General features: G+C 43.7%; 1 protein-coding gene across 1 annotated transcript; it reads right to left on the minus strand.

The window, feature by feature from the left end:
- Positions 1-5: 5 nt before the first annotated feature.
- On the minus strand, positions 6-16,253 carry col9a2 (procollagen, type IX, alpha 2). The gene is made up of 32 exons (XM_068575568.1): positions 16,100-16,253; positions 14,903-14,977; positions 13,939-13,974; positions 13,780-13,842; positions 12,150-12,203; positions 11,856-11,891; positions 10,666-10,689; positions 10,484-10,537; positions 10,308-10,361; positions 8,607-8,657; positions 8,460-8,516; positions 8,292-8,345; positions 6,661-6,714; positions 6,440-6,493; positions 5,912-5,965; positions 5,761-5,814; positions 5,560-5,613; positions 5,406-5,459; positions 5,262-5,315; positions 4,345-4,389; positions 4,183-4,236; positions 4,032-4,085; positions 3,899-3,952; positions 3,749-3,820; positions 3,343-3,378; positions 3,169-3,213; positions 2,752-2,784; positions 2,452-2,598; positions 2,299-2,353; positions 1,957-2,145; positions 1,790-1,867; positions 6-1,437 (listed from the first exon to the last, which is right to left on the minus strand). Exons 1-32 carry the CDS (start codon positions 16,169-16,171, stop codon positions 1,232-1,234), a joined length of 2,076 nt encoding a protein of 691 aa, XP_068431669.1. The 5' UTR covers positions 16,172-16,253; the 3' UTR covers positions 6-1,231.

Here is a 16,253-nt window from a genome sequence, read left to right on the forward strand (position 1 = left end):
TTATTAACATGCATAAATTGATACTATTAAAGATTTCAAATGGGAGAAATGAAAAGAAAAGAAGTAACAAACTAAAGAGACTTGTTTCCATTCTGCACAGGATACAAAAGCATCGGATTTGATAAAAAATGTTCCTCTTTATTGGTTTGGGATGACCTGAGCAGCCAAAAAAAGAACCCTAACAGATGATTATATTAAGAACAATAAATAGATTCTGTTGAGGAAAATAAATCAGTCAGTAAAAAGCTGACACCTGTGGAAAATTGACAGTGGCATAGGAGGCACATTCGGGCCGATTCGTCTTGAGAAGAAGTTGTTATTTCTGTCCGAATTTCTTATTACTCGCTGAATTCAGTAACACAGGATCTTTGTTGGTGCATCTCGTAACCCATTCATTTTTTCTCTACATAATAATCAACACACATTTACAAAGATTTACAGCACTGCATTGTGGGACAAGGGAGTGCCCATTGGGATGTGCTGTTGCCAGGCAACAAGGGGACGAGATCAAGCCAGTCGTTAGTTTCTAAAATGAGACTTGGGGAAAGCGGGGAGTGGCGTTGGCGGCGGGTAACTTTACAGGCGATAAACCAAGGGTTTCACTCAAGCTTGCAGATACTACATTTTACAATACGGTACAGTACGGAGTGTCACTTTCAATCATTTATTGGTCCTTTTGTACACTTTTTAGACATCGGGTGGGATGTCTCAAGAGAGGCGGGGCATTTAAACTTCAAAACACATCTCAAACAAAATACTGCATATGTAAAACCATTTAAAGATGACCACGGTGCAATATAAATGTACCTTTTCACCGTGCTTTGGGTTTCAGCTCCTCTCAGCTCATCGGTGCTGGGAGACAGGGAGATGCAATATAAATCTGTTCCTCTTTCACTGCTGGAACAGGGCTGGGATATTTTGATATTTGTGGGCCTGACACTGACATCATCCAAAACCACTACAGAATTCAGAAGGATGTGGGTGGGTGAGAGCTGCTGTTGTCATGGTGATGTGGAGGGATTAAGATCAGAGTGTTTCCCCCTCTAGTCAAAACTTCAGGTTGTCAGTTTCAGAAGGGGGCGCTATATATCCAGCCACTATTCTCGTCCCCTACTCTTCGTTCTCGATGTTGTCCGACAGAGAAGAGTGGCGTGTCTCCTTTTTTTTTGTTGTTGTTTCGGATTCGCTCTCTCCCTCCCCGGTGGGCCGCTGATGACGGAGAGGCGGGTCTCTAAAGATTGGGTCCCTTGATTGTTCCCGCTTCCTGTAGTCTCGGGGATGTGTACGCCGACGCGGCTAAACACATCGCGGCCTCGCAAAAACCGGGGAGACCTGTCGAACCCGCCTTGCCAGGGTGACCCGCCTCTCCGGCGGATCCCTGAGGCCCTCTCTCGCCGTGCCTACCGTCCCGAGCCACGCCGTCGACACCCGCGGGACCTGTGGAAGGAGACGAGGGTTCGATTTTAACTGGATCCCAGGATGCGAGACGACTAATTGCACTGAAGTTTAGTAGTTGAGAGCGCCTCTCCTCCATGTGTACTGTATGCATGAATATATTTAAAGTGTGTGCACAGGGGAGTGCGAGCGTGTTTTTCACTGAATTAGCGTGTACGGTTGCCGTTCTATTATATTCTCATTCAAGAGCATCTACTAAATGGCTGGAGTTAATGATGCTTTTAAAATGCATTCGAGCAGCCTCCCCTGTGGCAGAAGCCTTTCATTTCTTATTTTACTCATCTCAACCTTTTGTTCGGTATTACATATTAATTTACATGCTCTGTATATTTACCTTGTATTCCTGGGGGTCCTGGCGCTCCTGAATGGGGTTTACCAGGACCTCCTCTGTCTCCCTTTGCCCCTCTTTTTCCTGGGGAGCACAACAAAAGGGGGCGGGGTCTCAAATGGAGCCGAAAAAAGCTATTGTTTTTCAACTGTGTGTTCGTCATATATGTCCACCTTTAAGTCCAGTGTTTCCAATCTGTCCCGGTCCTCCAAACATGCCAGGCATGCCACGGGCACCGGGTAAGCCGTGTGGCCCCTGAGGTCCAGATGACCCCGGCGGTCCGGGGGGCCCCGGTGGTCCCATCACACCCGCTCCACCGAGCACAGCCCTCTTGGCGCTCACCGCCACGGCGGCGAGCCTCTCTGTTTTTAGAAGAGATCACTTTTGATGAAATGACCTTGGATAATGGGCAACTGATTGCTCGGGAGATACAAAAGTAGCTTTTAGGGGAAATGAGCTAATCTCTAATCTCCCGTGTGGCCGTCGGAGGTGAACGGTCAGGTGGAGGCGCTCACCCTGCAGCATCTTCAACACCACTTCGATAATGTGCTGGTCGGATGTATCGCGTCCCTGGAGGAAAGAAGAGGAGGCTGAGCAAAGAGACGGCCACTTAATCAACGGCATTACTCAGCGTTGGTCCCTGCACGTATAGAGTGAACCGGACTCACGGATGGCCCCTGAATGCCCGGCATGCCGGGTACTCCTCGCTCTCCGTTGAGTCCCCGAGGACCGGGCAGTCCCGATGGTCCCAGGTCTCCGGGTTTACCGGGGTCTCCCGTGGGTCCGTTGTGTCCGGAGTCGCCCCTAATTCCTTGCTGCGAAGAGAGGGGCATTGCGGAGGGGTGAATTTCACGGAGGATGAAGCAATCAGCGGATGTAAGTTGTAAAAAAAAAAATCAGTTAAACAATAAATAAAGGAACAAATTTAAGGAGAAAGGAGTCAGATTTCCCCATAAGCATAACCTCACCTGTCCTTTAGGCCCGGGCTCACCAGACAAACCCTGTCAGCAAACGGAGACTTTGTCAATTTCACATTCATCACTTCCTATCTATCATTTCCACAAGAATGAATATTGTAAATGAATGTTAAAAAATGATGCTTCAAAGAGCCAACGTGCATCATTGGCTCACTGTCATGTAAATGCTTCATTTGCCATCTCGACTATTATGGGGATTTGTATGCAAATAAAAAACAGACTTCCTCGCAGTCTTAACTTCTGTACGCCAACAACATTTTCTGCTATATATCACTTTGCTTTGACGCCTTCGGAGCCAAATGTTTAAACCTTCTCGTCGAAAGCCTGCAAGTTTGAGTATTTTGAAGAGTCAGAGACTTTTTGCGGTACTTCATAACAAAATGTTTTGACAAGGATTTAGATTTTTACCTTTTCACCTTTCTCGCCAGCCAATCCCTCAACACCGGGGTCACCCTAAAAGCGATGGAGAGAAAAAGAGATAGAGGGCACAGAGAGAAGGATGAGTGCAGCACATATTTGTCAGCTTTAGAGCTGAAGAACATGAAATAAGTTTCAGACAATCAGGGTGAAAAAAAAACTCACATCGTCTCCCTTTGAGCCAACTTTTCCTTGGAAGCCCTTGAAAAAAAGATATTTTGAATACATATAAATGTGGTCATATCTAGATTGTAATATCCTCCGAAAAACAAGAAGTAAATGTTGATTCAAGCCAGTGACACTACAGATCACAGAGAATGATGTTGTCTCAGCTCTGAAACATGGAAGATGAAGATGCTCACATTATCATTTATATTGGGTATTTGTATTGCTTGCCTCATTCAGCGATTTACTTTGGAGCGGTGGGACTTTTATTTATAGGTAAACACTGCCCCCAATGGACAAGTCTGGGCAACTAAATCCTTATGAAATGTGCTTGAATGTAGGCAATACTGCACATGTTTTCAAAATACAATTAATTTGTTACACACACACACACACTCGCACACACCTTGTCTCCCTTAGTTCCGCTTAGACCCTGGGCGCCTGGAACACCGATTGGTCCTCTCTCTCCTTTAATTCCCTGTTAGGGTACATTATGATTCATAAAGGAAAGTACAGCTGCAAATTGGCTAAATACTCATTCAAAGAAGCAACTTACAGCCTTGCCGACAACCCCCTGTGGTCCAGCTGGTCCTCGCTGGCCTCTGTCACCCTGCAGCAGTCGGGAAAAGGTCAGAATTCCTTCATAGTTGCAGTTTAAATGCTTTCAAGTGCTAATTCTGGATATGTACCTTGGGTCCAGGGACTCCTTCCATACCACCCTCACCAGGAAGACCAGGCTCACCCTAGGAGCATGCAGTCAAAGTTCAATTATTCACCCCACTGTACAATATAACATTTGGAATAACTGAAGAAGATCTCTGTTTCGTGTGTATGTGTTACCAGAGGTCCGGGGGAACCAGACATGCCAATGTGACCCCTCGGTCCAGGCTCGCCCTAACAAGGAAGGAATAATAAGATATATTCAAAAATTAAAAGCGGGACAATTACAATTTTTTTAAAAAGTATTACAAGTCAAATTAAACATGATATGAAATGGCCTACCTTAAATCCAGCTCCACCTTTTGACCCTGGACTGCCAGGCAATCCCTGCAGACAGAATTAACAAAACTGAAAATCGCTTATGAAAACTCTTCAACAGGGAAAAAATAAATTATGTGTAGCTTCCTTTTTTTTTTTTTTACAGCATGGTGAATGGTATATTTCATATTTTGAAATACAGACAATGAAACTAAAAATGCAACTTGAATTGCATGTGGATACATGAAGTATACAGACGCTTGTAGTCGGTGGTAACGATGCTGTTGCCTAATATAATAATATAATGAGTATAGGCCGAGCTGCAGTGTCAGCTACTGGCATACACCTTGAAGCAAGTTTCCTTACTGTGTGTGTGTGTGTATATATATATATATATATATATATATATATATATATATATATATATATATATATATATATATATATATATATATATATATATATATATATATCACAGTACTGCATAAAGCAGGGTAAGTTATGGTATTTAAGTTTGCAGCAGGGTTGGTGTCACTGCAATGACCAAACAGCAAAGTGTGCATCTCATGCTCCATTACCCATTAGTCAGAATGACGCGCTCACAAACGCAACCACACACACACACACACACACACACACACGCATAGTGTACCCACTGGTCTGATTGTGATAAATCACTTGCGGTGGGAGGGAGAATGCTATTTCAAGGTGGTTTAAATTCTAAAACAGCGTGGGTCACAGGGTCACTGTTGTCTGGATGAGTGCCCAGGAAACAAAAAATAGCAAAATTTACTGGCTGCTTCACACAGGTTTTTCCCTGTCTGGGTTCTGTCTTTGTTGAATGAAGGAGGAGAACAGATTGACCCCCTACGTGTTCTGAGTGACAACAAGCGTTTTAGAAACAGACTTATTTGCATGTGCAACACTGAAGGATCACTCACCGCTGCTCCCTGAGGACCAGGAGGACCGGGCATCCCAGCCTGGCCAGGGCCGCCCTGCAGACAAAAAGAGATTTCAAAAATTACAAAAGAACATTTTTACTGCGATTTAAGTTTGTCATCAATATGGCGACTGGTAACCCTTACCTTGATCCCTGGAATACCAGGTGTGCCATCTTTTCCATCAATACCCGGCAGACCCTGAAAAAGTCAGCAGATGAGTCGGTGGACTTAATTTGGCGGACTCTCTGAACACCGCCGCAACCGTGTAGTGCAGAACCAAAACTGTGTGTTCGCTCACATTCTCTCCCTTCTTGCCAACCGCACCGTGTGGGCCCTGAATGCCTCGGCTGCCCTGCAGAAGATAACCAGACCAGTGTCAGGGTATTTGCAATGCACACTGGGATCCCTGTCTCCTGCCAAGTTCTGAGCAATGTATCATCTTTTTTTGTCCTGCTTTAACAATAAACGTCAAAAGGAAAACACAACGAGAGTCACCTACTTTGTCTCCCTTGTCTCCTGCCTCTCCGGGTGGTCCCTGAGGTCCCTCCTCACCCTACAACAACAGAAAGAGACTTTGAGTGGCTTAAGCACTATACAAACCTGTTTCAATATGAGTAGTAAATCTGTTTGGCGTGTGTGTGTGTTCTTACAGGAGGCCCAGGTATTCCTACATGTCCGTTGATTCCCTTGTAACCACGAGGCCCCTACGGGAAGACAAAAAAAGTGGCATCAATCAGCTCAGATCAGGGCGGATGCTAAGTCATGGTAGTCTACTATTCATTGTGATAAAGGTGTAATTAGTGCTTAACTCACTTCACTAATGGGAGCTACAGAGAAAGCCAGAGACTTTCTTTGGCACTAAGCCGGGGCGCTAACTTGGCTAACGCGACTAATGTTAACAGTAAGACGGATGGCTACAGCGGATCATTAACTACAGATGGAGGCACCACAGACACAGACAACCTCAACTCATTAGAGGAGGGGAGAGATTTGTGTTAGCATCATTTCCATATGTCCCCATTGCTGGTAATGGATGATGTTGGTATAGTGGGGGCACGTCTTGCTTTGCCTCCTTGGTGCTCCTCTCAGAATCAGAGCAGCCTTATATCCAAAGAAAGAGCACAATAAAAGTTGGTTGTGACTGTGAAAAAAGAAAAGAAAAGAAAGGTGGTACTTACTGCTTCCCCTTTAGGACCCATCATTCCTGGATAACCTCTAAGGCCCATTGGACCCTGAGAAGAAAGCAAAGAAAAACAGGGTGGCCCTGAGATGAGATATAGAGCAAATCCGACACAGTAATGTTCTGTCAAATCAAGAGGATACCATATGGAAAAAGCAGCGACATAAGCCTTTTCTTCTAACTTTGCCAAGTGACTAAAAAGTAGAATTTCCAGCATACCGAAGGTCCTGGGATGCCCTGCTCTCCAGAGATGCCCAATTCTCCCCTGGGACCCTAATGGAGGAAAGGAAAAAGAACAAGCTGATTAGTTATTCTCTTTCTATGCTGCTCTGAATTTTGATTTTGGCTACATGTGCACAGCGTTTGACCTGAGAAACTCTGACAGAAATAAAAGTGTTGAAACTAGTCTATGGCCGCTGCTGGTTGCTTCTGATGTCTGAACTCTCTTTGATGATTGTTGGTGGTCAAGCTTGTTACAAATCTAGCGCAAGCCAGTTAACCAGCTAAAGCCAGCCGGTCAAAACACTATCAAACGCCCCCAGAAGCGAGTTAAATAACTAGTTCAGTTCAACCTGGTTTATCTGTGTTATTAAAGGAATAGTTGGACATTTTCAGAAGCACACTCTTTTGGTTTCTTGCAAAGAGTTAGATGAGAACATCTCTCGTTTGTGTCCTACATTGCTAGAGACTGGTGGTGATTAACATAGATTAGCAGAAATAACTGAAAAAGATGGTAACAACAACATACAAAAGGCCCACCAACACCTCTAAAGCTTCTATATATACACAAAAATAAAGACAGTGTGGTTTCCTGTAACTATCTCTCATCCAGACCAGCGACTTCCTGGAGTTCAGTTGTCACTGTGGTAGCCAAACAACAAACTGGGAATCCAGAGAAAGATTGGATCTGAATAGTCTTGTGTGGCTCAGTCAGAGACACTGTATTTGCTTCCCATTTACGGGTCCAGGTCTTTGTATGAACAGCTGTGAGGAGATATTCACTGAATTTGCCAATACGCGATTTGGATTGGAGGTGCTGACAACAATTTTAAGAACAAATAAAAGAAATGAACAGTGATGAACAACAACAACATGTTGTGCTGATCACATTGGTCTACCAGCATCACTGATCTCATTTCCTAGCCTCACCTGCATCATGTTATGTCTGTCCAGTATGAGGCCAGTAAAATCAATGGAAAAACCAACCTCGGGTCACTAGTTCTAGCTGGTCTAGTTTTATTTTCCAGCAATCTAAAAATAAATGTGAAACGAGTCTTGCTATGATAAAGCACCTTTGTCATAGATGGTATCTGTGTTTTAGCTTTAACAGCTTGTGGGCGATGTCAACAGCTTGCTCGGGAGAAGAAAAAGGAGAGCAGCACCACAGGGCAACCTTGATTAAAAGGCAACTCTTCTAAAATACCGGTCTGATTTGCAGGAGCAGTAACTTGGTGCATCGAGTGTTTTGGAGCGTCTAAGGCACCTTGTGTGGGAAGATCAGAGGCTAATTCCTGGGGCCCGGCTGGCCTCTCCCTTAAAGCCCACTGTGTGCTCATTAGCTGTGCTTAATTCAGCAAGGTGAGAGGGCCGTGCGGACTCTGACTCTCTCATCCTCCCCTTCATGTACCTGGCTCTTCACCACCCCCTTTCATCTCGCACGCCGCACGCTCACTGTAGGGCCCGGGCCGGGCCTGACTAATCGCAGCCAGATTAGTGCCAGTCCTGTGCCTCTGGGGGGCTTCATTACAGCTAATCCTCACCTCTGCTGATTCTGAATGGTGGGTGAGCGTGCAACATGTACATGTATGCGTGTTTGAGTGCACATAGGAATCTGTTCGAGAAGAGCTCACCGATTTTCCGATGCTACCGGGCTCTCCGAGAACACCGCCACGTCCTTTGTGTCCCTAAAGGGCAACAATCAGTCAGTAGGGTGACAGAAAACTTTTTGTGATACAACACAATTAATGATGCTGAAAAACCTTATTCTTATTCCTTGGGAGGGACTGTCAACTTCTCACCTTGACTCCCTGCAGTCCCTGGGGGCCTTTAGCTCCTGCTGGACAGTTAAGAGGGCACTGTTGTCGGGAGAAGGAAACATATGGATTATTAAAAAGTAAGGTTGTGTAAAACAGCTTTGTAATAAGGTGGATGTCATTAGATCTTACCTGGAAGTCTGCACTTCCCTCTTCTCCACCAATGAACTTCCCTGGCGGGCCCTAGATGGACAGATAGGTGGAAAGAGGGGTAGATGGATTAAGAAAGTCAATCGGTCATAGATGCCTCTTCTCCCATAAGCTGATCCAGCGCCCTCTCTTCCGCCCTCCATCTTTCCTTCTCTCTGTTTATAGATTGAGTTCAGAAGTAAAGTATCTGTATCTGCTGATGCATTCCTGCTACAGTCAGATGAGATAGCCCACTGACGTAATGGGGGTTTATTTACCATAGGATAGCACTACATCTAAACAAATACACTCCCCTGCGTTTGGGAACATCACTCTCACAGAAGACACGCCCCTCTTTAGATCCACTCCTTGGTGTATGGAGTCCCCTGTGTGGGGGACTCCATACACGATGGGGAAGAAAGACTTGAAAGTGTACCTCTCAAAACTGTTTGTGATATTTCATCACTGGCTGTCTGTTGGAACCTGTTCATGCAACAGGGAGCTCTGGCTGTCCTCGACGCTTTGTTATCATACAGCACATTTTGAAAGCACGGTAATTGCTGCTTGTTTTGCGGAAAAGAGCTCACTTCAACATAGGATTAGTAGAAGTGGTGCACAGTGCTACACACTGCAAGCCCATTCAATGATTTACGTAAACTGCAATTCGATTGATGAGAATATATGCTTGATTGAGCCCATTAAGCTTCTGGTAGGTCATTTGTCTTTTTACAGCGAATGTCACCAATCTCACTGAATGAACAACTCTTCAGATAAGACATGATTTACTGTGACATCTTTTCTGTGGATTAAGTTTGAGTTTATCCAAGCGACACAGTTGTATTCATTGTTAATGCTTTAGTGAAGAAAAGCTTATTGCAGATGTATTAGTATCGGTGCATATGTATCTGCCAAAAGCACAGATATGCTAAAGATTATGTTTAAAGTAATTTAGAAACAGTTGTATTGTTTGACCACCAGAGGTAAATTACAAGTTAATTTGTAGTCTGGCACAATGTTCCACAGTGCACAATAAAACCCAAATTAAATTATATATTAAATATGTTTTCTTTGTATTATATATTAATATAAAAAAAACAAATATACATGGTTTTCCTATATTTTAAACTGTCCCATATTAATATCAGTTATGTTATTGCTGTTGATGCTGTTTTATACCCAACTAGCTGTGTCAAGTTTCAAAACTGAAACCATTAAAGCTGATTCTGAAACTCAGAATCAGCTTCTGATTAAAGCCGATTCTGAGTTTCAACACATGAACGGTGAGCGTGGAGGAAATGATGTGGTGGATGAGCTAAGAAAGCCAGAGAACAGTATCTCGGCTGTGGCTCAGAAGTTGAGCGAGTACACTAATCGGGAGATTGTGTGTTTGATCCCCGGCTTCACAAGATTTTATATCAATAGGGTCCTTGGGCAAGATACTTTGGACCACGGCGCTTCCTCCTGAAGGCCGTGTATGAATGGTTGAATGTTAAGCTGAAGGGTCACACAGTCGGAAATGGTGGGTACTGTACAGAGAACGGTTCTGTCGTTTCATCCGTCGCTATTACAACTACATGATACTTAAAAACTCTCCAACCTCTTGATCCCAGGTTTTCCAAAGGCGTTTGACCACCAACATTATCTTCATTTCATTAACAATCTGAGCTACATACCATGGACAACCAGTCCTTGGCGGACACTTACTGGCTTGCCGGGAGGTCCAGGAAGTCCTGGAGGTCCAGGGGATCCCGAGGTACCCTAAATGAAGTAATAACATAACAATGTCTATCAGAAGGTACGGGTTCTGGTAGGTTCTAATCGGCCGATGTGAGATTTGCAAGTCATGAATTCAGTAGAGTAAACTGACGATGGTGTCCTACCTTTGGACCAGATGCTCCAATTTCACCTGGAAGCCCAATTGGCCCTGGAGCGCCCTAGACAGAGAGACACAGAGAGCAAGACGTAACCACGCATCGACTTCCCATCAGCCGCACATGTATTTTCCAACACCTCAAAGCCATTCAGTGATAAGGCATGGCGTTGTACCGTGCAGGCTACTTACAGCCAGTCCTGGAAGGCCGGGCCCCTGCGTGGACAGAAGGGACGAGGGGTTAAACTACTGTATGACAAGTGGAACCAATCCGTCAAAGGATCAATTAACATTTGCGAAAGCCAATTAATAATGGGGGCAGTGATTCAGTAATGCTGGTGTACGGTGTCAGAGCGCGGCATAAACAGCGCTCAAGAAGAGCAAAGACACATAAACGCAATCAGTTTATGTTTGCTCTGTCTTTGCTCGGGATTAATTATAAACAAAGTAATTAAATCAGTAAGCCTTCTTGGAGGAAGAACAGCCCACAGGGCAGGATCTCCCGTCTGTGCAGCAGGAGGCAGCTGCGTGTACGAGCGCAGCCCCCAGACAGGACGCCTGTTAATGCTAAACAAGGGATTTAACTAATAGTGTTGCATCCAAGCATGACATTGAACGACTCTGGACTGAATGTGTAGGACGCAGTCTGATAGGTGGACACTGAGCACCACCTTGTGGTGGTAGACCGTTACAGACGATGTGCTGGCACGTTGAATGGTCTTGCGTTTGCTTGACAGCAGTTGCATTCAGTGATAATGGGGGGATAAAGCGGGGATCATTGAGAGCACCTTTTCTTCTTTATAAAGGGATGTGTAGAAATCAGGCTTATGTCGTCTGTCGAATACATATAATGCCGCATCTGGGTAAACTTTATCCAAAAGGGGTCACAGCTGGTCAGGTATTCAGGCACGGAGGAAAAGTGACTCGGGAGGTTGCCTTATGAGACCAGCTGGTTACAATATGTTTGTTAGAAAACTCACCAGGCATTAAACAATGTCTAATTTAGCCCGTCATATCTTATTTTCATGAGTAACATGACAAACTTGCGCAATAAAAAGTTGTCTAATTAGTCATGATGTAACATATAGGCAAGTATAATAAAGTACAATACTTGTAAGATGTGTGCTTTACTTTGTATTTCAATGTTATGCTTCTACTCCTTTAGTTTACATTAAAAAACATGTATGGATATATTGGTTACAATATGGTAATGTAACATTAATAACGCATCACCTAAACAGTACGTTTACTTCAGGAAAGAATCGGAATATTTCTTCTACCACTATGTACAATGCAAGACATTCATTAAAGATGTTAGATTTCTAATTATTATACTTTGTAGTAGGAGCAAAGAAATGATAAACAATACATAGTGTTCTTACAGGAGGTCCAAGTTCGCCACTTGGTCCAGGTTTACCCTGAAGGAAACAGAAAAGACAAATATAACTATAGTGCTATGGCTCTACACAAATAGATGACACTATCCTCGGTCACTTATTATCTTGGAAGCAGGGGTTAATGGTCAAGCTCAACATCACTATGACAAGATGATGGGACCCAGAAACGTATTTCTTGTAAAAGGGGCCCTTGTTAAATATGAAAGCTTTTCCACATAATAGCATTATGATGGGGCACTTGTTCTCATCATCTTTTCAGGTGGAGGTTTAGATACTTGCCTTCGGCCCCATGCTCCCTAAAGGGCCTCGATCCCCCTTTGCTCCAATCAAACCCTGAAGACAGACAGAAAGACCTGTTAGCGGGCTGATATGCACGACATAAAACATTAAAGAGGTTCAAAAAGTAAATTATTCAGTTACCACGGTGCTTTCCACAGGCTGTATTGGACTTAAATTCACCTTACAATTCAGCTAATCACACATTTGATCGAAGCTGACACTGTGCTTAGGTAATTAGGAAAAAAAACAAGCAAAAATTGAGATTCCAGGGCGGATTACCGGCTAAATCTCTGAGGAATGCGTGTGAGTGTTTGTGTGTGCTTCTGTTAGCATGTGACCGGCAAGCATTTTCCCTCAATTCACCTCCAACCAAGAGTGAAGCAGCAATGGAAACTGCAGCACAGTTTAAGTGATATGAGGTACAATCAGTTAATGCCCCAAAGCTATAAAATCGTTTTAAAGTCATCTGATTGTCTTTAAATCTACCTCCTCCATTGCAAGCGATGTAATAGTTACTAGAGTGTTATTGGCAAAGGGATAATGGGTTCGACATAAAGTGTATTAGCGTCATCGTCTCATGGCTTGTCCACCAGGCTATTAATTCAGTCCCGCGAAGCACTTTTTTGAGACTGAAATGGTAAAACAAGCTTTAAAAACTTAATGGCTGTGTTGACAGTAAACCAATAGTTTGGAACATTGGGACTCGGCTCACTGCGGGAACTTCTGAATGCTTTAATATAAAAATACCTCAACTGTACAGTAGATGTAAGTACAGCCGCTTAATTATTTGTGAAGTTGATCTGTTTAATTATAAATCTTGAAGTGGAAAAAAGGAGCAGTGAGACTAGAAATGCTTCAAATGGAGTCATGAAATAAAAAAACAAAAGGATGATGACTTTTGATTGGAAATTGTCACATTTTCAATGTCAACCTTACTGTGTTCATGTTGACTGAAAGGTAGCCTTATGTGAACAGTTTGGTTTACGTTCTTTTATTTTTGATCATCTTTTCTTCTCTCGTGTGCATCCTTAAGGTGTTTTGTTTCTACTTCAGAAAGCATCTGCAAAAGTGGACTTTGAGTTTTGATTGTTTTTGACAACATTTAATGATTCCATAGAAATCACCGACTCAGAAAGCAGGTCACACAGTTGGATCTCATTATCTTTTTTGCATTGTTGCGCTTCCGAGCTATTTCTGGCACATTATTCATGAAAAGCTGCCACTTAGTGCAGCATCACATTAATTCGTTGTTGCTGAAGTATGAAAAAAGTCACCATTTTTTTCTTACTAATTCAACTTTTGCTATAGCAATAATTTGTGCCTTTAATTATATAAAAAAATAAAAGGTATTAGTCTGTCTTTTTGCAAGTTCTGTAAAATCCTCATTCTTTTACAATGCTGCCGGGTTGGTCTTCCTATTGCTGTGGGATTTGTTTGACCTTTGTATCCTCAAGCGTTTCTTTTCCTTTTCCTTATTAAGCTGATTTTACATAAAGCCTCTCAGAATGTGTCTTTAGGTAAACAGCTTATGTATTTGCAATTTCAAAGTAATTTCCCCCTCGTTCTTGCAGTCTGTGTCTCTTTCTTTCTCTCAAACACATCAAATACCAACATCAGTCAGTTTACTTACATCAATGCCGTTCTCTCCTGGTGCTCCATCAGAACCTGGCTCTCCTGGCTCTCCCTTTAGTCCCTATGACAAAAAAAACACATAAAAGTATAGCCATCTAGATGAATCAAATGCAAAAGGTTTTGTATTATAACATCTAACAGTCCAGTACAAACTTACTGGTGCACCGGGGGCTCCAGGTGGTCCTTTGTCTCCCTGCAAAGAAACAGAGTGGAGAGGTAAATCTTTCTGATTTGATATTTGTCTGTTCACCAGAAGAAATATGGAATTATGTGACCTTTTTAACTCATCCATTCATGTCTGGCTCCTTCCTCACTGATATATCTGACAGTAGACAGGTGATAATACACCTTGTTTTCACTATGGATGACACCTCTCACTGGAGTGACTCAACGCTTCTCTTTTTGTGCTATTGTTTAGCATTTGGCTTTACAGACTAAGTTGTTCCAGGCAGAGACACATGTTGCACATTCAAACCAGTGATTATGCTATAAACATCCTTCAGGTAAAGATCTGCCTCACATCGTGCCTTTCCTGTGGCCCTAAAGGGGAAAGCCACAGTGGAGAAACTTGAGGGCAGGCTACACCTCCCGGTTTGGACCAAAGGTGTTAAGCTACCAACTTATCCCAGATGCAACATGGCGGCAACCAAATGTTGACAAGTTACAGGAACTCAACAATCGATCAAGTCAAAATGCATGTTTATTCAATGAAGGTAGTGCAGTATTTGTTAAAACCGGAGACTTGAGTCAAATTCTTAAAACACAACAGCTGATCTGGGTCTTGGAACCTTCACGAGGGTTTTACAGGCAGTGTGTGTCCTGCTCCACTGGCCCGGCAGCCTCCATTTCCTCCATATTTAAACAACCTGTGTGTAGTTAACTCGAAGAACATCTCAAATGTATCACATTACTGCGACACAAACTCAGGATTGAGGCTAGAGTCCTCAAAGACCACCTCTCTCTGCTGGGAACAGAGCTCTTTTGTGCCAATGTGTTTTCATTTGCAGCGCCCTCGACTGGTAAGACTCCAGTACTGCGGAGCAGCGCGGCGTTGGTATTCCTCCAGCACAATGACGGTCTTTGTGACAGAGTCTGCTGGGCGAACCTGTGTGGATACTCACATCGATGCCGTCTGACCCAGGAGTGCCAGAGGGGCCTGGCGGGCCGGCCTGGCCCTGAGGTCCAGGTGGACCCCTCTGAAACACAGGTAGAAAGACATTTTAAGACTGGCGAGTATTGACGAGCAACACATACATTCCCATAGTCCTGTGCAGTGTGTTATACATGGTAATGAGTATTACGGTCACATAATAAGGTGTGACACCAAAAGGTACAATTAATTAAAACAAATTAAAGATATTTTGTTAGAATAAAAATAAAATAAAACACACCAAGAAAAAAACACAACATCAAATTGGTCAACTCAAGGTTACTGCATACATCGTGCTGTATGAAAGCATCACACACAACAAATAAGTACAACAAATGACGCAAAACAAGGGGAAAAAAAACAAAGGAATGTGGAGGAATGTGGAAGGTGGTGTCATGAGACTGGCACTGTGTACCACCTCACCCCCCCCCCCCCCTCCCGCCCCCACCTTCCTCATCCCAATGTCCCCTCAGCTTGTCTTGAATATCATCTCAGAGGATCAGTCAGTCCATCAGATGTTGAAAGCCATTTTAAATCCAACTTTGAATCCTTCAACTCTTCAAATGGGGAAAATGAATAATCCTAAAGAGTGAACAATGTCAGACGTTCAGGAGATAACACGCAGGTGTCTGTTTGAAGAGGCGCTTTGAAGCTCAGTGGATACAGTCGGTGTGTGTGTGCGTGTGTTGCAGGCTGCGAGTGTTTGTAAGTGTGGCAATTGCTCACTGTTTTCCATCTCTGCCATGGCCACGGCCAAAAAAAAAGTTTTAATATCTTTAACGTTTTCCTCCATTCTTGAAAATCTTCAAAAAGAAAAAAAAAAAAACAGGACCCTTTGATACATCTTCAAAAGATATAAGAGTCCCTTCATGATGAAGATCAACATCTACAGAGTCCGGTGTCATTTTATCTCCACAGCGCAAATCCCATCATAGCTTTCTTTTACGTGCATGCTATGAAGCCAGGTGATCATCACACGTAGACCTGTGTTGGTTCAACCCAGAGCATTTTTGTAGGGCCAAGACACAACACAGCTTATAAAATCACCTCAAGACATTCAGCGCCCACTGGCCCTTTCCAAGGGCCCAAAATCCCCACCGAACCCCAGAATAAAGGGGGGTTAGCTGAGCCTGAGCATCGCAGGTCTCAACCTCCCCCGTCCACTCACCACTTGGGCCAGAGCCAGGCACAAGGTCTGCAGTATTACCCAGGTCTTCAGCAAGGCCGAGAGAGCAGCCATGGTCCCTCTCCCCTGTCTGTATCTCCTCGGTTCACCAAATCCACTCTTCTCTCTCCTCTTTCCGCTCCCTTACTCCTCTCCA

The sequence above is a fragment of the Clinocottus analis genome, unplaced genomic scaffold (genome assembly GCF_023055335.1).
Source record: "Clinocottus analis isolate CAN_PGR_092001 unplaced genomic scaffold, fCliAna1.0.p SCAF_14, whole genome shotgun sequence".
Lineage (NCBI taxonomy): Eukaryota > Metazoa > Chordata > Actinopteri > Perciformes > Cottidae > Clinocottus > Clinocottus analis.